The sequence below is a fragment of the Macaca nemestrina genome, chromosome 3 (assembly GCF_043159975.1).
Source record: "Macaca nemestrina isolate mMacNem1 chromosome 3, mMacNem.hap1, whole genome shotgun sequence".
In the NCBI taxonomy this organism is placed as follows: Eukaryota; Metazoa; Chordata; class Mammalia; order Primates; family Cercopithecidae; genus Macaca; species Macaca nemestrina.
Genome location: NC_092127.1, coordinates 93914426 through 93938153, shown reverse-complemented (window position 1 = coordinate 93938153; position 23728 = coordinate 93914426). Strand labels below are relative to the sequence as shown.

At 42.8% G+C, this 23728-nt stretch overlaps 1 protein-coding gene and 1 long non-coding RNA gene across 3 annotated transcripts in view; one reads left to right on the top strand and one right to left on the bottom strand.

The window, feature by feature from the left end:
• Nucleotides 1-1170: 1170 nt before the first annotated feature.
• LOC105464214 (unc-5 netrin receptor C) overlaps nucleotides 1171-23728 on the bottom strand; it is a 387289-nt gene continuing 364731 nt past the window's right edge. For both annotated transcript variants that reach the window (XM_011711873.3, XM_011711874.3), the window contains 4 exons: nucleotides 19114-19263; nucleotides 16963-17127; nucleotides 8749-8927; nucleotides 1171-7993 (listed from right to left, as the gene is read on the bottom strand). In XM_011711873.3, coding sequence (XP_011710175.1) covers nucleotides 7828-7993; nucleotides 8749-8927; nucleotides 16963-17127; nucleotides 19114-19263 — 660 coding nt within the window. In that variant the 3' untranslated portion in view covers nucleotides 1171-7827. The remainder of the gene's footprint in view (nucleotides 7994-8748; nucleotides 8928-16962; nucleotides 17128-19113; nucleotides 19264-23728) is intronic.
• On the top strand, nucleotides 15838-22304 carry LOC139362367 (uncharacterized). Its single transcript, XR_011621162.1, has 3 exons — nucleotides 15838-15974; nucleotides 17963-18017; nucleotides 22168-22304. It is a non-coding gene; the product is annotated as an uncharacterized lncRNA (long non-coding RNA).

Here is a 23728-nt window from a genome sequence, read left to right as displayed (position 1 = left end):
AAGGTTCTTTGCTTGGCATCCGTATGCTGGTACTGAGACGGGAACAGAGGGAGGCCAAGCTTCAGAACTCTCCAGGGACCTCCACTCAAAGACAGGGGCTTAGGTTGGGCCCTCACTGAATAGTCTTTGAAAATGCATGCATGCCATCCTAGGTAAGGCCTTCTCAGCAGGAATCTCAGCTACCAAAGCTTCTAATTAGGGATTAGCAGTCTGGTAACAGGGCTGAGCCTTTGCCACCATGGGTTTTCTATGTAAAGGACAGTTTTTGTTAGTGTTTTATTGTTTTCATTGTATTTTCATTCTTTTATATGGAATTTGAATTCTCTAGCTCAGCTGCAGCCCTTATTTCTCCCTTTGATTTTTACCCAGGTTCCAGTTGATGTATTTCCATTACTTCCTTAGCCTTGAAGAAACATTGGAATTCGTGATCCCAACATCGATTGTTTTATGTCATTTTCTTCCAGTCCATGGCATGGACCAGTTTCTCAGTGCTGGGCAATGGCTTACACCCTTCTGCCACTGAGGCTGAGGGGAGGGGTGGGGGCAGGTGGCAGTCCATCAAAGGAAGCGTCTCCAGGTCATTCTCTCATAGAGGACAGGGCTGCCTTTGCTTCTAGTCCTCAACCTCACAGCTGCTTCCCACCTCACAGCTGGAGCCCTTAGCTTGCTCGCCCTAAGGCAGTGGCCAGCAGCCCTGTACCAACCTGAACTCCTCTGCTGGTAGTTGCTCACCTTTCATTTCCTACCTATTAGTATAGTTGTTTGCAAACTTCATTTAAAATCGGATCTCTGGGGGCAGGGCTTGACACTCTATTTAGAAGCTCCCGCCCCAGGGAATTCTGCAGAAGTTCTAGACATTGGTTCTCACCCTTAACTGCTCATTAGTGCCACCCGGGAGTTTTTAACGCCCAAGACTCAGGCTACCCCTAGACCACTTCCATCGGCATCTCTGGAGATGTGACCCTGGCGTTAGTTCTTAAGGCCCCTCGGGTGATTCCAGTGTGGAGCTGATTTTTTAGTAGCAACATTCTAGAACCTCATCCTGTGCCTGCAGGAGGTTGTGATCACCATCCACGCAGGACCCAAAGCCTTTCTGTCCCACTGAAGAAACACGTGGCGACTCTGAACACGCAGGAGAACCTTGCGTGAAGTGAAGGAGCCAGCACTTCGTTGCTTATAAATATAATTTATTACCTGTTTAAAAATTCTTTCTTACATTTTGTACATGTTGGCTGACAGAATAAATGCAGGCAATTTACAAACGAAGGGGACTGCAGGAGAAATCGGGATTGGCAGCCAGGGAGAGAAAAGAGGCACACCCGGAGCTGGTATCCCTCACCTCCACCACTCAGCAAGGCGCCGGACAGATGTCCGGAGGGCACTCTGCCTCCGCCGGGGATTTTTTAGAAAAGGAATTGCATAGAAGATACAGCAAGAGGGAACTCCACAACAACAAAAGTGTTCCATATCAGAAAAGCCAAGGTTGTCATGTTTTGTTTAAAAAAGAAAAACGACAAAGCACAAAACCTCAATCCGACCTTTCTGCAGTTGAGCTGTTCCAAAGACAGCAGGTGGATGACACTGCCTCTTCAGCATGACTGCTGGGGACTTTTCTCTGACGAACATTGGTGTCTTCTTTACAAAGCGCAAAGAGGAAGGTCACCAACTTGCTTCAGCTCAACATTAAACTCAACACATACAACACCGTGACATCACACACACACAGTGATGTTCCCTGAAACTGGGCTCAATGCATTATGTCTGGAGGGCGAGGGCTGCACTACCAGTAGCAGGTCTAGGAAAGCATGAAGAAGAGAATGCAAATCACTTGTTCCCATGTGTTCTGACTGCTGTACTTTTTTTTGTCCATGGCCCGGAGGAGTAGACACCTTGAGTTTTTACCCCTACATGTACAGATGCCATTCATTACTTTCAGAATAGAAAAGAAGGCAAAGGTATTCTACACCAGCTATAGATTTTTTGCTCTTATATGTCACTCTAAACAGGTTTCACACTGAGAACCTATATAGCTCAGGTCCCGATTCTCTGATGCTGCCTCCATGTGCTCAGGATCAGAGGCCAAAAGAGAGCCCATCCATCCTTAGGCTGTTGATCAGCAAAACCTGCCTACAGTTAGTCTTCTAAACACCAGTACTGAGGGTTATTCCACCCCGGGTCAGTGCCATCAGCTTCTACAGCTGGTCTCATAGTACTTAGTCCAGTAGGCCTTTGGAACTTAAAAATGACACACGACTTAGGCATATTTGTAGGAGACCCTTAAATTATATGATTTGCAATTTATATTTTTGTTGAAGGACAGATCTGAAATGGTATGTTAAGAGGCTGGTATTCAGTAGCAAACACTATGGTAGGTGGGCAGCTGACGATATCTCAGGGCAGCTTCCTTGTTTCTATTTAGAAGCTAGTTGGGCCACAACTCTCACGATATTCTGCAGAGATTCCCAACCTGATTCCAGAAGATCACTGGACAGGTCCCTTCAGTAGGCAAGCGTCTGAGTAGACAGCAGGCTCATGAAGAGCTGCTAATAATTGCTGGGCTTGGTGTGCCAGTACACTTGCAGAGTACCAGTTGGTTTGTCCTGCTGATGCCCCCTAACCATGCTAAATAGGTCTGAGGCACACATTACATTTGTTGAATGAGCCCGTTAATATCCTACCACAGATCAATACAATGAGGTGACAGGAAAACCTAGGAACCATGAACTCTTATGAAGACAGGCTGTTAAAGTAGCATTTATGAAAATGATGTAAGCACAAGGCTGATAAAACTAAAGGATCTGGAAGCTCATTGCTAGACTTAGTCTTCAGAGAAAATCCACCCAGTGCTACACAAAGTCATCTCCCCACCTTTTGAAAATAATAGGTTTTTCACACTAGAATTCTGGAAATATTAATGACTTCATTTGGCTTCCTTGGCCTGTATGGATATGGGTTTACATAACATTGATTACAATATATTTATTCCCCCTTATGCCTTATTCCATTAAAAAGAAATAATTAGAGATGCAAAGGAAATCTTCCAAAGTGATCATTACTGCCAGAGATTATACAAATAGATCTCTTAGGGTAGAGAAACATTACTTCATTGCACAGAGGCAAAGTTCTAAAGATTTCAGTCAACATTAGCTCAGCAAGATTAAAGAATATATAAAAATAATACAAAAAGAAAAATAAAAACCAAAGAGTAATAGTTGCTCCTATGAGGCACTCGAAAGATAAAAAAAGTTTTGCTAACTTGAGATAATAAAATATTTTCCTTATTAGATCTATAAAATCTAATGCTCATCAACCATTATCTTGAGCAATGATGTTCTGCTTCACAAAAGCTCCTCCATTCTCAAAGAAAATGGATGAAGCCCCATTTCATTTCAGCTGTGTTTCCATGGGCCCCCTCCCGTTTGTAAGCCTTGGGCTTGCACTGAGTTCTCCACATGAAACTGATGACTTGTCCAGAACAACTGCCAAGCAAAAGCTAAGACTCATTCAACTTGAAGGCTTGAAAACCCAACAAGTAAACCTTTTCTACCTTCTTTACGCTCTCTTGCAGGTCCTTATATAGGTTTCTATTTTCCTGGCCCCATAGGGGCAGACCTTATAGAGGCAGAGACCTGTGAATTCTGGGGAGATGGTGATCACCTTATTAACTCCACTCTGCATCCGTGGATTACAGAGGAGTAAGCAGACCAAGAGCACAGCTGCTGTGATGCTGACAGAGACACACAGAAGGACACATGAGACAAGAGCCTTGTTGCGCTTCTCCAGGAGAAGTGAAAAGTCTTGATTCCACCCTCAAAACATTGACTTTTAGGATATCTTACTTGTAGGAAAAAATACCTTAAAAAAAAAATCACTGGTCGCACAATTTCAGAGTGTCCTGAACTCAGTCCCCATGATTTTTTTCTCCTAAAAATTGCTCTACTTTTTGATAGTTGAGAGATTTAAATCTCTAAAATAGTATATATGAAAATGGCTGATGATGCAGTTTGATAGTGAACACCTCACCCAAAAAGTTGTCCAGTTTTTGAAGAGCCTAACTCGAACATCTTCCTAACTGGAAGATGCCGTTTGTGAAACAGCTGTTAGCTGTGAGTACCTTGGTGTTACACAGGTATGTCATCAGCATGCCAGCTGTCAATTCTGAATCCAACTTTTCTATTCCTTCCAGATACATTAAGGAAACTTGAATGAGTGTGATAAGAAGAAAATAAAAACAGGATGGAACCTCTGCCTTTGGATTCTCAAACTCAGGAGAAAAGAAACTGCTTTCTTCCCTTTGATTAACAACCCCAATGTTCTCTTCCCCAGACATAGTATTCCATTTGCATATATAAGACTTCTTTCTTTCTAAGCAGATACTTCTTACATTTCCAAAGCTAAACATTAAGGAGATTTCAAGTATACAAATCCCAATGAAAACCATAAATGATAACAATGACAACTCTGCAAAGACTGTTTTATATAGATTTTACATAGTTCTGTTAAGAAGCAACTTAAGATGTGTTGTGTATGAATGGGTTGATGTACTAGGCTCACAATGACCTGATTTTGAGATGGGTGATGCAAATGAAAAACAAGTGAGAATAAGAAAATTGTAAATTTGAAGTGAAAATGTTCCCACATCTGTTTGTCATAAAGGTCCTTGAACTCTACAGCTTTTCATTCCCTTTGTCAAACACATTCTAGTGAGTATTAAACTCAGGTTCGATTGTGTTGCACACCACTAGATGGCAGCATGCACAAATGATAGTTTTTTCTATCCAAATGAAGCCAGCCAAACTTGCCTCTCCAGCGGTGTAGAAAGAAGCAGGACCTATCAGAATAGTTGATGAAGTGGCTTCCTATGAAATGACTGTTATAGCTGGACCTTCTAAGTTTGAAAGCAATCTAACAGCTATTACTTTATTCCAAAGGAGAAGGAAATCAGAATTTGTAGTGAAAATTATTTGGTATAAATAGTGTATGCATGGAAGTTGTCATTCACTTGATAGGAAACATTAAGAATTCTATGACTGGCAGATGAGTACCACACATAAGAAATCAGTCGCTTTTCCTTTGTCTGGTGGTGGGAGGTTGAACCAAAAAACAAGCATCTGAAGTGAACCCCAAGGGTTCTCAATGACTTTAAGTAAAACAGTTCCTGTTTGTGTTCAGTATTTCTGTGTTGTTGGTGACTTTTTAGTCAAAGATTTTAGTAACAGTTATGGAATTGAGTCATCTTCATAGCTACATAGCTGCTCCCCTCTCATTTTCACTAGGCATAGAAGTTTCAGCATTCAGTTCAGATAATTCTAGTTCTTGAGTTCCCTAGATGATTCCACAACCCCGGTATTGATGAGTAATCTTGAGAAGTTTATTTCAAAATGTAGGAATGGACAACAGCTCTCTTTCCTCCTCCTCCTTTTAAAAAATGTATGTGTATAACTGTGGGTATATATATTTGATTTTTAATTTAGAATACAGTTTTACTCATTGCTACAAACATTATCCACTGAACTTGTTTACTAGTGCAACCTCTCCCTTCCCCAGTCAGTGTACAAATATTTTAAATATGGAAATCCTAATGCGGGGGTGGGCTGAGAGAGGTTTTATAGAATATATGTCCAAAACAGAAGATAAGGAATAAAAAGCATGAAAGAAGAGGCTCCATAGCAAGGTATCAGCAGTTCCTCAGGGATGAGGATGGCAGAGGCATCAATATCAAGATGCTACCAAAATAGGAGCAGAAACATGGAAAGATGGAAGAACATGTATAATTCAAATCTGTTCAGCAACTTGTGTGCCTCCAGCCTAAAAGTAAACCACAGTCATGTTCTAAAGGTTCTGATTCATACACATGTCTGCTTGTTCAGTTTTGGTTTTGCTACTGGGCTTTGATTCTTTAATCCCCACCTGCTGAATGAATTGAGTCCTTGTGTTAAAGAGCTTGTGATGGTCCCAAGGAAACATAATAGTTAGTTTCCACAAAGTAGCGTGTTGACTAACATTTTGCAGGACAGCAGTTTTTAAAGAGCTAACTAGACAGCCTTTATAAATGCTACTGAATATTATGACAGCAAAGATTCAGGGTGGGGTTGGGTGGGGTTTGGGGGTGTAGAAAAAAATGCACCAAGTTCCTACTGCCAGATAAACTTGTAGGAGTGGTCTAGATATCAAGATGCCAAGACAATAGTAAAACAGAATTTGCAACCAGTCAGGAAGGCTGGGGGCAGGGGGGTCCCAAGAGAGGCTAAGAAAATGGTAATAAAGGGATGTCATCTCTCAGTGAACAGCATAATGCAATGATGCAGAGTGACTCAAGCCAAACAAACATAATGCAGGTTAGAATAATCATCTTCCATGTCAGAACTATTTGAAAGGCATAACATAGCCTGGGCAAAAGACCAGCTGATTATTTTGAATGATCTAGGTCAGAGTCCATTGTGGTCTTCAGACAGATGAGTGAGACTGGAGGCATCATGGTGGAAGTTGAGCATTTCAGAATGTGGAGATGATCTAATCCCACCCCTTCACTTTCTAGTGAGGACACTGAGGTCCAGTGTGGTTAAATGACTTTCAAGGTGGCGCAACGAGACAGTGACAGACTCACATGAGAACTGGTTTCCTGATCTCCAGTTCAGAGTCCATTCCTCCAACCACACTGCCTCTAAAGTAGAGCACCATAGGGAGTCGACGTGGGGCCACACAATGGCAATAGTAAGAGAAGTTCATAGAGAACACATCTCATCATAAGACTCAGAGGAGAAAGACCCTGCCTGAGCAAGCTGAAGGAACAGACTGACAAAGCCAGTGAGCATTTATCACCTTTCTGGGGCGGAATGAGGGAAAGAAAGGTAAAAGGTCAAGGAAGCTATGCATGTTGAATTAAACTGATGACCACACCCACCTTGATAGGTGAAAAGGTGGGGCAGGTCTAGTCAATACTCAAATACTAACAGTACCACTAACAAAAATAGAAGTTAAAAAAAAAATCCTTTTACTAGAATACCTGTAAATACTCATCAATAATAATAATAATACCTTTTTTTTAAAAAAACACTTCATATTGCATATTACAGACACACGTTGTGAAAAAATGCTTGTTTGTGGGGTTAAACATGAATCACTGTCTTCCCTGCAATGCTACAGTTTTATTCCCAAAGGGCACCAGAAGGTCCCTCCAAGGAATAGGAGTCTTAGTTATTTCTTTTTTACACTTAGATTCTCCACTTCCCTGATACAAACAATAACACTGGTTCTACAAGTTCTAGAAACAGAACACTGATGGGAGGATTATCTGAGACACTTGATGCACACGATTTGTAGCAAAAGTCTGATTTCTCTGTAAATTACTAATCTGAAATAGACACAACAAACCGTCCACAGCTTCAACTTCAAATGATTTGAACAAAAATAGAACGAGCCATGGACAGTGTCTGTATCCCTGTCCAATTTGATGTAAACAACATTTGTAGAAATTGGGTTTGTTAAGAAAGTTTATCCATATATCTGGATAGCAATAAAAAGCGTTTCCTAGGAAACTGTAAGATCCTGTACCACACAGCATACAGCCCAACTAAGAGGAAAATTAGGTTGATAGCTAAATTCAAGGTACAAATTTACACAATTTTTCTTAACTCCCGTGATGATGTCCGAGTAAAGTGGGCATGTACATTGGCAGTTGTATCTGTTTTCCTTCTGGCTCCTGCTGCAGTCTTGCCTGTGAAGTGCATTGGTCTCGTCTGGATTTCCTCCTCCGCTGTGATTCCCCTGGACGGCCACAGACTCCCTGTGCATTTTCGTCCTTCATTTCCCCTTCCAGGATGGTGGTTAATACTGCCCTTCTGCTGCTAAGGACACCACTGTTTCATGTCTTCCCATTTCTTCCAAGACAGCTGCCAGCATGCTCAGGTTTCCATCTGGGAAGTTCTGTGCTTCCCAAAGATCCAGGATTACGCCAGTTGGGCTGGATTTGGTGGCAAAGTAATTCAAGTACCTGTAATTGGGAAAGAGAAAATGTGCTCAACGGTGTGACTTACATATCTATTTTTCCTCAGCTAAACTTTTGTGTCTCTCTACTTGTCTTTAAGTATCCTGGTCCCATGGTGGTTGACAGTGAGCCATCCTAAATAACTAGCCCATGCTTAATTAGATCAGCCCCAGACAGGAGATGTGATATTGAACTTTGTGAACCTCAGCTCTGAGTAAGATAATTTAAGAGACGAGATGTCTATGGGTCATATTCTAAATAGGAAATCAAGAGACTTATGTTTTCTTTCTAGTCCAGGCTTGGATACTCTTTGACAGGTCATGTCACATGTTTTGTTTGGTAGTGACGGTGACATTCCACAAAGTAGAGGCTCCAGATGTCTCTTTATAACTTAATCTCGAGGCGGTGTTAGCTTGCTAATTATTCATCAAACATTAGGTCCCGCTCAACTGCAGGGGAGGAGCAATAATTACGGTAGTGAATGGTTGTATGATTTGGGGAATTTAGCCCACCAGCTTTGCAAAGTGGATCATGAAACTTGATACTTACCAATGCCAAATAAGCTCAGAATGTCTCTTAGCACTCTTTGCAAGCCTGCAGTGCAAGGTACAAGGATGGAGCTTAATGCATATTTGCAAAATGAAAAACTAAATAGATGTGTGGATGGGGAAAAAAAATGAATGCTACCCTACGTCTAATAGTTATTGGCCCTGGAGAGCACTAACAGAAAGAAGCTAGCCTTGGGGCCTGACCACACCCACCTGTCCAGGTTCAGCTTATGGGCCAGCATCCTCCAGTCATGGCCTCTCGTCTGGGGGGCATCCAGGCTGCTACAGAGCTTCTGCCGGATAGGGAGAGGGATGCTGAAAGCACTAGGCCCCGTGACCGTGGTGATGGTGTTTGCAGGATCCAGCAGCGGCAAATCGATGCCAGTGGGTTCCTGTAGTTCAGGGACAGAAACAACACAGCATTATTTCTGAAGACAAAAGCAATCTCTATTGAACCAATCAACATAATGCCTTGCTTTGAGCGATAAGAAAAGAATGAGTGCTGTTATTTTTCTTCAGAAGAATGGCTTCTTCTTAGCCTGAAAGTTGTGCCTCACTAGATGTAACCTGGCTCCGAGAAAGAGGTACATATATTTTGAGCTAACTTTGCATAGCCACAGATTTATGGCTGTTTGGTGAGGACTGGGCTGGATGGAAAGTTCTGGTGTGATTCGATAACAGCTTTACTAATGGGATTCTCCAGGCTGAGAGAGAAGAGAGGGAATATCAGAGCTTCTAAAGGTTTAAATTTCAGGAGAGGAAAATGTTCAAAAGGGCAGTGCTTTGGGAATGAATAGATCTGAGATTCAAGGCTTTGGGAAACAGCCTGACCTTGAGGGAATGTCCTGGGCAAATGCCCCAGTAGTTCTCCCTCTAAACTCCACAGAAGATTTCTGAGTTCTGCTTTTGTTGAATGAAATGGAACACAGCTCTCTTCTAAATGATATCAACTTAAGGCGAATTTTTTAAAAAAGAAAATGGTAAACACAGTATATTATTGCCTTAAGGCAAGTCGTTAATGGCGTCCTCCAATTGCTGTATATCCTTATTTTTTAAAAATCTAATTTTAGTAGAGAAAACCATAAATTGGCTTTTAAGATAGTCTCAGCTCATAAAACAGCACAAATGCAAAATCTGAATTTCATCTGCAGGAGAAATTCTAATCATTTTCTGATCACTTCTGCTGGTTGGAAAAGCAAAAGCAAATGTTGCCTGGGAACTATTAAAGCAATAAAAGAAAATCTACTTAATCTACTATAAATGCCATCTCTCTCTTTTTAAAGCAGGTAACTTGTTGGTGTACCTTACTAGTTGCCGGAGGATGAACCGGCCACACCCAGTTTCAGCCATCATGAAGTGTTTGGTTCCTGCTGAGCACTCAGCTCAGGGGCTCAACACCACCATCACCCAGAGCCCCCCAAATGCTGCCCTGCACTGCTTCAGTGGCCTCCCCAGCCGTGAATGCGCTGGCACTGCAGGCGGTGTGGTTGCAATTGCCTGTGTGCCAGTGTTGACTAGCAGTGTGTTCCACGTTCTGGGATCAGCAGCAAGTACTCACTTCTAGGCTTATGCAATCCCATGGAACAGGGTCAATCCAGGGGTGTGGAGGGCATTTGAATTCTTTTGCCATGGTATACACAGTGGTGTTGGCTATGATCATGATATTTGTCCTCAAAACCCAAAGCTTGGCAAACTGAGGCTCCAAGCATTCCACTGGCTCTTTTGTGTTAGCTCCAGCACATACCAGGGTTTAAAAGACTGTGGCATGAACAGATGGGAGTCGGAGGCGCTGAATGAGGATCTTGACCCATAGCTCTTTCCCCCATCCGGCACAGGGTTCTTTCCAAGGCAACGAGGAAAGAGGGCTCCTGACCTCTAGGGGAATAGGGCTTAAAGAAAGGTGACCATAAGTGATCTGAGGGCATGTGTCATGTTTATCAATGGATTTATGTTCGGGACATCTGGACTAAATGCACCAATGCCTTTATTAGGCATAGAATGATATTTAGATGGAGTGGAGTGTGGAAGTGAGGATGATACGGACAGGAGACAGGGAAGTAATAAGTAGAAGACAGCGGTTCCCAGCAAAGGCCCCACCCTCAAGCCTGAAGACCTGAAGCCCTAAATGAGGACAGGCATTTCTGTTTTCGTGCCCAAAACATTGCCTTTTGGCCCACCATGCCCCCTATCCTGCCCCCATATAAACCCCAAGCCCCAAGCTCCAGATGAGACCCGCAAGTAAGGAGATGAGGAGGCACACAGACCAGCAGGGCAGCGATAGTGGAACGACATGGCAGAGAAAGAGAGAAGAGGAGGGATGTCTGGATGCTAAGGGGAGTTCAGCGGGGGCAGTGGGAGAAGAGTCTGGCTGCTGGGTGGCCTGACTCTAGGGGAAGATCACCTTCCTACTCCGTCTCCCCTCCTGGCTCCCCACCCATCCTGCTGAGAACCACCTCCACCACTCGATAAAACCTTGCACTCATCTTTCAAGCCCACATGTGATCCGATTCTTTCAGGACATTGGGCAAGAGCTCAGGATGCAGAAGGCTGTCACACTGGCCCCCTGCCCTTGCAATAATGCAGAGGGCCCATTGAGCTGATTAACACACAAGCCATCTGCAGATGGCAAAGCTAAAGGAGCATACCGTAACACATGCCCACTTGGGCTTCAGAAGTCGCAGATACCCACCCTTAGATGCTGCTGTGGGGCCAGAGCCCAAAAGTGCTCGCCCCGGTTCCTGCTCCTGCCCGTCTGTGTGCTCACCCTCCTGTAAGGGGTTTGCGCTGTGCGGCAACCAAACAGGTGCGCCACAACCCTGTCGTATATTCTGTAAGAGCAATCAGGGAACTCTGGTTTCAAAGAAAAATCACATGCTACTTCCACAGTTTAGTGTCATCGCCCACATCGTGGTCCTGCTTGCTGCTTTTCTGGATAATGACAATAGGGCCTAAAAGGAGACCTGCCATATTCCTTAATACACCAGCACCTTGATCATCCCTGGGTGGCAGTGGAAGGTTAAAGTCTGCACAAGGGAGGGCCTTGTTTTGTAGTGCTGTCTTGTGTCCCCAGAGAGCCTTTGTACTGTTGGCCTTAGTACCTCCCCGCTGCTTACCTGTGATCCATCCCATACTTCTGCTCAACTAACCTTCCTAAAGTGCCGCACTGATGAACAGCAATATTTCTCTTTCTCTCCCTCTTATTCTCTCATTAAGAAGTGTTAAATGCCCCTCCTACCACATGAAGTCCAACTCTTAATCAAGCAGTGAAATGTGTGTGTGTGTGTGTGTGTGTGTGTGTGTGTGTGTGTGTGTATATATTTAGAGACAGGGTCTTCATGTGGTAGGAGGGGCATTTAACACTTCTTTGTCACCCAGGCTGGAGTGCCGTGGTGTGATCATAGCTCACTGCAGCCTTGAATTCTTGGGTTCAAGCGATCCTCCCACCTCAGTCTCCCAAATAGCTGAGACTATCGGTATGCACCATCACACTGGGCTAATTTGCATTTTTTTTAAGAGATGGGGTCTCACTGTGTTTTCCAGGCTGGTCTCAAACTCCTGGGCTCAAGTGATCCTCCTAGCTCAGCCTTCCAAAGTCCTGGGATTACAGGTGTGTGAGACACCACACCTGACCCAGTAAGGGATCTTTGTATGACCTTCCTGGTTGGCTGGTATGAGGCTGCAAGGTGACCATGTGAAGTGCAGAGTGCAGCCGGACACGGAGTAGGGCTGTCCACTTGTGCTTCCACTACTTCATTATCTGATCTCAGGTTGCCCCGTCCTTGCCATGACTTGACCTGACTCATACGCTCTTTAGAGTCTGAGCACCACTCATTATTTCTCCTGCCATTTCTAAGCATGAACCTCTAACAGTTATTCTGCCCTTTCTTTGATCTCTGTCCAGCAAAGTCCTCAAAGCCTGGTTCAAAAGTCCTGTGTCCTGGGGCTCCCGGGGCAAGCCTACCCTAGGCGTCAGGCCTGGAGGTCTCCTTGGCACCTCCCAGCTCCTCTGTGCTCCTCACAGTCTGCTCTGTGCACGTTGGCTGTATCTGTAGGTTACTGCCTTTTATTTCTCACATTTCTTATTGGTGAGAGTATATCACCCTCAGACCTCTATGATAACACTGTGCCCCACACACAGAGGCAACTCAATTAATGTTTGTTGAAATGAGAGAAAATATTTGTCCTTAGTACAGAAAGAAGATGAAGCCAGCGCCTGATAGGAGCCCACCCATAGAGCTGCCTTCCAACTAAATGTGGAAGTTAAATCCTGAAATGAGAGGCCAGTTGAAGATAGGCATGGATCTTGGGAGGGCCTGCTCACATATTCATGTTGTCCCCATTTTCTTGTGGATAAAGAACTATCAGCATTTCATGTGGGCATTAAAGTCCTGAGCTGTCTATCCCTGGCTACTCAGCCTATTTATTTCTGTGTAGATGAAACAAGCTCAATAGGGCATCATTTCTTTGTCTCTCTTATCAAATGGCTGACAACAGCCTTGAAGGTAAAAGTAAAACACATTTATACATTTACATTTCATCTAGTAATTTTAGTTGCTATTAGTTCTTCCTTTACTTCTAGGTAAAAGTAGAGTTCATGGTCACAGAATGCTTATCTCAATAATCATTTATAATATCGGTACCATCAGTCTTTGATGTTATGATTTCCTTATGTAAACATACGATTTTTCAACATTAGTCAAACAGCTGCTATGGGTGATGATACACATATTCAGGACTCCACAGTCCTAAAACAACTTTTTATTTTGACATTTGGACTTTTCCTAAAGTCACTTAGAAAAACTAGATTTTCCCAATGGTCATTTTGAGCAGGTTATGGAAAGCAGAAGATGTAAACAGATGAAATGGCTATAGCAGAGTGATATTACTTTGTACATTTATTTTAAATATTTATTTGTGTATACAAAAGTGCTATGCATCACGACTTGAGGTTATAAGATCTAGCAAATATAAAAATTATAATTGCTTTTATTACCTATAAATCTATTATTAAAGTAGATGAGGACGAGCACGGTTGCTCACACCTATAAACCCAGCACTTTGGGAGGCCAAGGTGGGTGGATGACCTGAGGTCAGGAGTTTGAGACCAGCCTGGCCAACGTGGTGAAACCCTGTCTCTACTATCAACACAAAAATGAGCCGGGTGTGGTGGCACACGCCTGTAATCCCAGCTACTCGGGAGACTGAGGCAGGAGAATTGCTTGAACCCAGGAGGCGGAGGTTGCAGTGAGCCGAGATCATGCCACTGCACTCCAGTCTGGGCCACAGAGCAAGACTCCATCTCAAAAATAAATAAATAAATAAAAGTAGATGACTAATACTGCCTCCTAAAACTGCACCTTTTTTCAGGGTTCAGAGCCTTCAACTAAAGCAATGTTGTGATAAACTAACTTGGGGATACATGCTACCTTCTTTTCTCTGGGAGCTAATTTTTGTTTATTTATATTTAGTTTTCATTTATTTATTTATATAGGATCTGAGTTTTATTTTTGTGCTTATTTTGATAGAAAGAAAATCTGAAAGCTCAATTGATGACAGACCCCACAGATTGAAGAAGCAAAGTTGACTCAAAAGCCCTGTTATTCTTATGGCATTAATGGCACCAGTGAAAATAGTGAACATAGATTAAGCACGTGCTCTGGGCCAAGTTCTGTTTAGAACACTTACTAACATTCTCCCATTTAATTCCCACACAGGCCCAAGATAATATTCTATACCAATTTACACATAGGGAAACTGAGGCAAGAAAGGATTAAGTCATTGGCCCTATCTCCATGGAACTGTCATGGGAATTTCCCATGATGCATGTCTGCCTGTAACTGAACAAAACAGATGTGAAAAAAAACTATAAATTTATCTGTCCTCTGTACCATGTTTTCTTTTGGAGATAATGAGTAGCTTCCTGGTTACTCTCTCTGCACTTTTCTATGAAACAAACAAAAAAAAGAAAAAAAAATCTTTTATCATCTTTTACACTTGGACATTCGTTTGTGCCAATACAGTTAGTCTTCCAGACATTTTCCTTCTTAAACTTCATCTCTGTGAAATTAAAGCCTTTGTCTCTAGTTAAGGAATCCCTGGCTAAATCACCCAGAGACAACTGGCTGGCCCTTGAAGTAATCAAAGTAGATGTCACGCACAGCCTGGTCTCTGGGGTGGGCAACAGGTCCTCTGTCTTGACAGGACAGGCCAAGGGCTGTGTGGCTATATAAATGACAGCTGGTGAGTGCGTTGGGTGGTGGGTGGCTGGAGGGAGGGGCAGCATATTTCTGGCAAGTCAGCTCATTTCTGAGAGATGGGACATTGGAATGGGAACCCCAGCCTCACTGCCATCTTGCCCTGTGACCCTAGGAAGGAGCCCTGTTCAGAAGAAAGAAACCACAAATGGAGCCTTTTCTCTACTTGTTTATGGTTTGTCAATCATCTTGTACCCTTTCTTGGAGGTTTTGATGAGGATCTGGGTCGCAGAACTCTCCAGAGTCCATTGTTCTTCAGTGCAGAGGCTTCCTCTCCAATGTCAGTACCCCCATCCACACTCCCTCCTCTGCGCACCCAGCATCCGCATTCAAATGCTAAGCACAACAGTGGGATTCAGTGACCCAGAAGGAAAAGCCGCAGAGTGCCCCTTAATCCCCAAAGTCATCTTGACTCCGCTCACTTCTTCCCCGCCCTCAGTTAAACATGCTTGCCTGTCACACATGGGCAAATGCCTCCGACATGACTGAAGGCTGGTCTCTTTGAGCAGACTGAGGCCACGTTGCAAAAGAAGTAATCTTTCCTCTATGTTGCCACAAGAAAGCAAGCCCTTAAATTGTGATCACACTATGCAAAACTGTCCTTTTTCTGAAGGGAGGTGGCAGCCCTGGCGGGGGAGAGCACAGAGCAGCTCTCTTTCATTTGTGGCTGCATCTGATCCACCTTTTTAACACACAGCCAATGTTCATGCGGAACAGAAAGCAAGCATCAAAGGACCAGGCCTCCTCACCCCCCTCCAAAATTCCGCAGCCTTTGTTGTCACTGGAGCTGCGTGGTTATTGAACTTTGCAGACCTGCTGGGCCTGGAAAGTGAAAACACCCTCGAGCCAGCAGGGGTGGTTCTGTGTGCCTGGAAGATAGGGCTGCGCATCTGAAGGCCTGGCGGTTGCCATGGCACCCTGACACCGAGATCATTCCTTTATGAATGTCACCAGGGGCTGTGACTAAAGTTGTTTATGAGTCAAAAGTCTCATGAAACTACAGGAGGAAATGATGACCGCACCTCGGCAGGTTGTGGGAAAGAAGGATGGAGTGTCGTGAAAGCTGAGGCGCTCTTCTCCCCTCTCGATTTGCTAAGGAAGATGGTCTTTAAACACATGTGGAGCAAGACACGCTGAACATGCTGATATTTCATTCGTCACTGTGCATGACACAATGAGGGAGAGGTAGTATTTTAAATCATATACTGGCCCGCTGTCGTTTTCACATACGACAATCTTGTGCTTTGTGGCTTAGCACGCAGCACGGGGCTTGAGCTCCACGAGGCCCCAAAGAGGCTGCCTTCTGCCCATTTGGCTTCTTCTCTTCCCTTTGTTCCTCCCGTGTGAAGGGTTATCACTTTTCAAGGCTTTGGATCCAAAGTAACAGATAAGGAAGGTCGTGGGCACTTCCTCTTTCCTTAAGAAGAAGTTTTAAATAGCAGTGATCACTATTATTTCTGTAATATGGACAGAGGGAAATGGCTAGCCTAAGTGTGTGAAGATCACAGCAAAGGAAGGCAAAGCTGATGGCCATGGCCGGGGGGCGGGGGAGATATGGAGATTCTACTTCTATTTCTGGCATATTTCCCCCACCCCGGAGGAAAGTGTATCTCTTTTTTATTTAGGGAATGATATATGAGAAAGGAGATCAAGAGATTTCTCCTTTCTTCCTTTGAATGGAGAAAAAAAGAGACAAGAAGAAAAAGGGAGCAGAGAAGCCCCTCTCCCTTCTTCCACTCCACCCAGCAGCACGTGATTAGGGGAAAGGGAGGAGAGTTGCTGAGAAAGTAGCAGAAAGGGAGGAGAGACAGATGGAGGATGGGGGACATGGCACACTAAGGGATGCAGGGGGAGAAGTTACTCCATGTGCACGCTCCTTAAATTAAACCTTTACTTGAAATTCAGATCTGTTTTTAAAAGTTAGAACATAATTCTTAAAATTCATGTTATAAAAATTAAGACTTGTTTTTCAAAAAGAATCCCTTAATATATATTTTTTCTGCGGCTAGCTTCCCTTGCTCATTACAAATATTATTCTATTAACAAATAGGATCTATAGAATGCTTTTGAGGGCTTCTATATGGCCTATATTGAGATACGCTTTTAGCCCACACGCTCTCTCCTCCTGAGGGTCCCCCTCTCCCCTGATTTCAGACAGACAGGATCTGCTTACCTCTGACACGGTGCAGTTGAGCTGGAAGATCTGCCCTTCTCCTTCCACCTGCCGCACACAGAGTTTGCAAACCAGCTCCACTGTGTTCAGGCTAAATCTTTCCAGGGTGAAGGTGCACTGCAGGTTTCTTTGAGACCCACTCCAGACATGGTAAAAAGGAATTTCCTAAAGGATGTAAAAGTGTTAACCACAATTGAAGGACTAATACCAAAAATAACTCTCAGATGGTCTGCTGCTAGGTACTCTCAGTATCACACCTGTGGCCTCATTTAATCCTCACAACAGCCCCATGTTTAAGTACATCCTGGCCCCTCATCACATGAAAAACTTGAGGCCCGGAGAGGTTCAATAACTTACCCTGAATCACACAGCAAGTAAGTAGCAGGGTTGAGATTTGAACCTAAGGAGTCAGCCTCCAGAATCCATGTACCTAACCAGTCTGTCACATGTCTCTAATTTGCAACAAGAGCCATTGTAAATAATTTAAAAAAAAAAAAAAAAAAAAAGAGTTTATACAATTCCCAAAATAAAACTTGCGCACACCAGTCATTGCTCATTAAAAGAATCCCTGTTGTGACATTCTGGAGAAAAGCAAAGAAAGTCTAAAGATACTGCACTGATGTTGCTCCCTTTCATGCTTACATCCTTCTCTGCCCAGGACAGGGGAAGCCAAAACCCACTACAGTTGGAAACTTCAGACTCAATTAGCTGCCACAGAAGAGTTCTTGGCACCAACCATAGAACAGGCTTTAATTTTCTAAAAGTCTAGACCACCTTACAGAGCCTATCCTAGAATCTGTTTTCAATAAAGGAAAGAAAACGTTGCCACATAAAAAATGGGAGAGCATGGAGTTAAAAAGCGGTGGCTTCAGCGCCAAATCCAGTACAAATGAGAACTCCTTATTTCGTTTACTTGATAACCTGGGGCAAGTTACTTAATCTTTCCACTGCTCAGTTTTCCTATCTGCAAAAGAGTAAACAAAGAGTTTCTCATTCATAGGTCTGCTGGGGTTAAATGAGATAAACCAATGTATGAAGAGAGTGTCCAGCAGATGGTAAGCATTCAGCCAGGCTTAGCTTTAACTAATATCATATTATCATTATCATTAAAATAGTATTTTCTTATAATTGTATAAAGGAAATTACTTCTAAAACGGGGAGATTTGTAGAATTTTATGGCAATTGCAACACAGAGGAAAGAAGAAAGCAAAGGAAGAGGTGTACTGAGTAAGTCAGAAGCCTTCTGTTTCCATCAAGGACTGAGCTGTGCATAGAGAGTCTGGTGTGCAACCTCCATCAAAGCTCACAATTGTTAACAAACCAGTAGGCTTGTTTCCCATCATTCATGTGCAGAAACTTGACCAACGAGAGTGAGAATGGAGCCAGAATGTCTTCCCTTCATTCTTCCAGTATGTTCATTGACTTACATCAGGAAATAGCTACCAGTTCAGCGGCAATGCTGGGGTTTGGGTTGAATTTGCATAAACATTAACATGGATTCACAGCTCTCTAAATATGTCTGCCGCTCCTAGGACTGTATATGAGGCTTGCAATCCCATCAAAGAGATTTTCTCAGAGCACAGGCTGACGGATGGAGGAGGGGAAAATTCCTTGAGGGTCTTGTGATTTTCCCCCAGGTATATACAAATGACACTTGGGACCCGTATTTTCTTGTCTGTTATTTAATAATACCCTGTTTGGGTTTTACTTTTACATGCTATTTCAGTTCTCCAAAGTAGGGCTCGCTCTAATTTTTCAATGTAAGGGTACTGGCGTAGGAAGGCTGAAGCCTAATTTGTGTCCCATGGAATAAACATGTCCTTCTGTTGTTTCTGTGAATGCATTTGAAGCTGTTTGTACCCATTGATGTGAACATTTAGTATGAAAATTAATTGAAATGATGGATTTGGAAGTCTGTCATTTATTAAAAATAAAACCATGATAGTACACTTATTTAAAGGAGGAATTTTTAAAAAGTATTCCTTCAAATATGTCTATATTTCTCAAAAATCCTAAATACCCAAACTATTTTGGAGAAACAAGTAATGACATATGATTAATTTCAAGGAAGGGGATTTCCTATGTCCATATAATTTTAGACCTCTTTCTTAGAGATGTCTCCAGACCTTTTGTTCGGCTTGGGAACCTTACCTGATATTTAGCCAGCAATTTGCTCTTCCAGAGGGAATGGGCGATATCGTGAATTGACAGGCGCAGGTTGTGGGTGCTGCCTTTAAAATGAAGAGCCTTAGGTTCTTCTAGGAGCTGTCCTCCCATCTGTCTCTCAAGATGTAAAACTTCCTATAATGACAGGCCCCAAACCCAAAGCACGTTATTGAATTGCATCACTTCTGTCAGCTCTCTCATTGAATACGTTTCTTTACTGCCTCCTGAATGGCAGACGGAACTTGCGCAACACCGTGAACACCCACTTTTGCAGCCTCGAGACCCTCTAATTAAAACCCCTCCCATTTTGTATGAGACCAGACCCTAATAACAAACCAGGTTTTGGCACAGTCTACATCACACTGTTGTGGAGTAATTTCAGTACAGTTTACCCTTTACCCACTGATGAGTGGGGGACATAATCAAGTCGGGGGAATAACATCAGAACTCAAAACCAGAGAGCCATCAATTAAAGAAAAAATAGGTAGAAATGTAGACAAACTGATAAGAAGGTAGATTTTCAATTAACTTTTACAGAAAGGGACAAATAACTAGAAGAGATACTTATTCCTTGGATTTGATAAAAGCAACCAACAAATAAAAAATCAGAACCTGTTTTAGGCATTTAGTTCAATCTCTTATAGTTTCTTCAAGTACAGAAATAAAACCATAAAAATTTTGCTTAAAATGATGTATTGCATAATTCCCAATTTAAAAAATTTAGAATATGCTAATTATATATTCTATTAAAGGAAAATATTCTGATACAGATTAGGAAGGTTTTTTTAAACACCAAATATTGAACTGAACAGTTACCCCAATTACATTTTCAAAAGAATACTTTATTTCTCGAGAATTGTGACTGATGAAAAAATTTGCTACATAATTTTCTTATACTATACAGATACAACATAAAGACAAATTCTATATATGCTTCCATTTCTCAGGCTAGTCAATGGGAGTTAATGAAGCATTTCCAACTGTAGCTGTAATTATCCAAACAGCCTGAACCATCCCTATGCACGTTACTCCTCTCATGCCTTAAAAGTTTTAATGGTACAAATACGTAGGAAATTTGTGACCCGTTTTAAAATAAGGGTCCAGGAATATATGGATTTTAGAAAAAAATCAAAGCAAAATATAATTTTTTCTTTGGTGATATTTCAATAGAAAGCAGGGAGTTCAAGAACATAGGTGTTCATTCAGACTGTAACATGCATGGATTGGGGACGCTTATTTTAAAACGGGTCACAAATTTCCTACGTATTTGTACCCACCAAGCACAGGTGGGTCGCAGTGGAGGATTTCAGGCATGGGAACCAGATTGCCTCATATTCAGAAAAATGCATCCACCTTGCATTTGTTGAATGAATTCTAACCCATGCACTTGTAGAGCAGTAAGTGTGGTGGTTACCACCATCACTGATTACATGCAAACAGCTCATTTCAAGATGTTGCATTAGTGGTTCTTAATATCCGTCATCTTTGGGTGAGGCCACTGTTCTGAACTGTGCAAGCTGCTCAAAGGTGTAAAAAAATATTAGGATAATGTGGAATGTGGTTGCAGACAGGGCGTCCTCTAATTAGTATCTAATGGAAGAGATGAGGCAATAACACACTGACGTAGACAAGTGTGTGGTTGAGCTGCCTGAGAGTATTGACCTGCTACTTAATGTTGCTGGCTGATGAGTAGCTATGGCTTGTGACAGGAGCCCGAGCAGTCAGCCAGCCCCCAGCCACAGTCAGCCAGACACCTTAACACATATGTTGTGTCATTGTCCCCCTAGTCTGCTGTGCCTGAGCTCAGCAGGCTCCGAGGGTCTCCCGTAGGCCACACAGACCCATCCAGCCCTGAGTCACACATGTTCCTCACAGAACGTGGCACACCCCACTCCACGACACCCCACTCCACGACAAGAATCCAGCCATGTGGAAGTGGAGAAGAAAAGTGAGGGTTAATTGCAGTTTCTTCTGCTTCAGCAGGAAGGCATAATGAGCTTATGTTGATCATGTTTGGTGTCTAGTTAGCATAATAGAGAAAGCTGATGTTCCCAGTGAACCTGGCACCTGACAAATTCTAAAGCTAAAATGATGTTTGTTTATAAGCCATTAGAAGAAAAGAAACATAATTAGAAATCTTTGAGATTACAGTCATGCCAATCAATCAGTTCCAGCTTCTTTCCATACGCCCTAATTACCTCATCAAGACGTCTAAAGAGCAATCGATAGTAATTATCTGATTACTATAGATCTTCATTATGTCGAAATTATCTCCCTGGGATGTCTAAAAGAAGATGCATTGTATTCCGGGAGGTAATTGTACCCAACAATGTATAATCCACACCCCATTCCTACAATCAACATAGACTGCCAGAGGATATGAAGAGCATTATCAGTTTTCTTGGCAGGCAGGACATTGAAAAAAAAAAAACCCAAACTGCCTATTGGTCATGACCTTGAAGTCAGGAAATCTAACACGGCATTTTGAGTGCAAACTCTTCATTGGAGTCAGCCCAAGAATCAGGCTCAGTTTTTTGTTTCTTCAGCAACGATCTCAAAAGTCACGGTAAAGAATTCTCCCTAGTGGGGAAAAAGTCTAGACTGGCTTGGAGGAGCCCTGTTTTGGACAGAAGGTACCAAGTGCCATTTTAAAGACAGTGGGACCACAGAACACATTACTTCCATAGTCTCAAGCTCGCCATTTCTCCATCACCCAGGAGTGACACAAAGCTGCAGCACAGAGATGGGAGGAACCTGACTTTTTTCTCCCTTCCATTTGGACATAAACCCTGGGGAAAGATAAACGGTTCATCAGGACACACCCATGCTTAGAGCAGAGGCTGTAAACATGTTTGCCAGAATAGTCTACCAGTCAAAACATTGAGCATGCATATTTATAAATTACATATCTCTATTATTGGTATGTTAATATATTGCATTAGAAAATACACATCAAATCTAAAAATACATAAAATCCTGTGTTAATCTATCTTAGCATACAGCTAGGTACTCATATTGTATTTTTTTTTTTGGTCCCAGTGGTTCATTGGGCCTGGGGTGTGTAAACTCCGTGTTGGAGACTGCTGGCTCAGAGAGCTTGTCCTTTCACTGGTACCTGGGGAAGAATCCAGCCCAGCAGTGAAGGATTCAGTAACCTCACCACACTTCAACTTAACACTCCTTCCCGCAAAGTGGCAACTGGTATGGTTGCACTACAGATGTTCATGACATAGGAAAGCATAACAGAAAAAAGGAGAGGACAACAACCAAGGTGTGAGTTAAAGAGATCTCAGTCAATCATCCAACAACTCCTGGGAAACGAGTATAATCTAAAACCACACAGGAACAGGAGCTGACTCGTCACATATGGCGAATCTCAAATAGAGTTTTGTGTCAGATGATAGAAGAAGCAAGCTCGCCCGAAAGGCTAATCAGGCTTTGTCTTGTGTTACCATTTTAAGTGTTATAACTTGAGATTTACTCCAGCAGAGTCCACTTAAAAATATGCTGCAACTTGTACTTCACACAGCTTGATTTTCTGAATTCCTTGCACATGATCTTATTTTGGTTATTTATATGATACAGCTATGTAAGAGGACAGAACAATAACAAATATACAAATCAATAAGACATGGCTTTACAGTTCAGTGTTTTCCTCTGCTTCCTCTTCCTGGGAACATTCATTCAACATCAGTGAGACACGTTAGGCTGCCAGGAACCATGTCAGGTCTGGAGCACACAGACAAGTAAGTCCCTGTCACTGCCTTAAACTGCCAGTGGGCTAATGGTCCATGGGGGTTGGGGGGTGACCTGTAAACATGTAACCACAACACAGTGTGCTCAGCTCTAAAACCACTTCCAGACAGGCTGCTTTTGAATCACAAAGGTTAGGATATTTCACACACCTTAAAAAAGAATATGAAGAAAATATATTTAAGGTCAAAAGATTTGGGATGACTTAAGAGAAATATCGTGACCCTGGAAAGAAATGCTATAGTAAGGATGCGGATCATCTGGCCTCTTTGTTCTCAGAAACCGGAATGTCAACTTCCTTTGCAGAAGGTGTTCTTTCTGCTGGGAGTTCCCCCACCTCAGTGGCCTGGTCTGGCTCTAGGTGAATCCACCTGTTGCTTTGATCCCCTTGCTTTGCTTCTGTGAGAAGGGAGACAGTTTCTGACTTCCTTTTACAGTTCTTTTTTTCAAAATATTTTTAGAGACCTTCTTGCTGGCTCTGCAGCCCAGGCTGGAGTGCAGGTGGCACGATCATAGCTCACTGCAGCCTTGACCTTTGTGCTCAAGCAGTCCTCCCACCCCAGCCTCCCAAGAAGCTGGGACTACAGGCTCATGCCACTGCACCTGGCTACTTTTAACATTTTTTGTAGGGACAAGGTCTTGCCTTGTTGCTCAGGCTGTTGTTGAACTCCTGAACTCAAGCAAACTTCCCACTTCAGCTTCCCAAAGTGCTGGGATTACAGGCATCAACCACTGTGCCCAGACCCCCTTGTACAGCTCTATCTGCACTCCTCTAACTTTTCCTTGCAAAGACACCCTCAAGAGTAGGTCATTAATAAAGGTGTCTGTAGCCCATGCACATCTACAC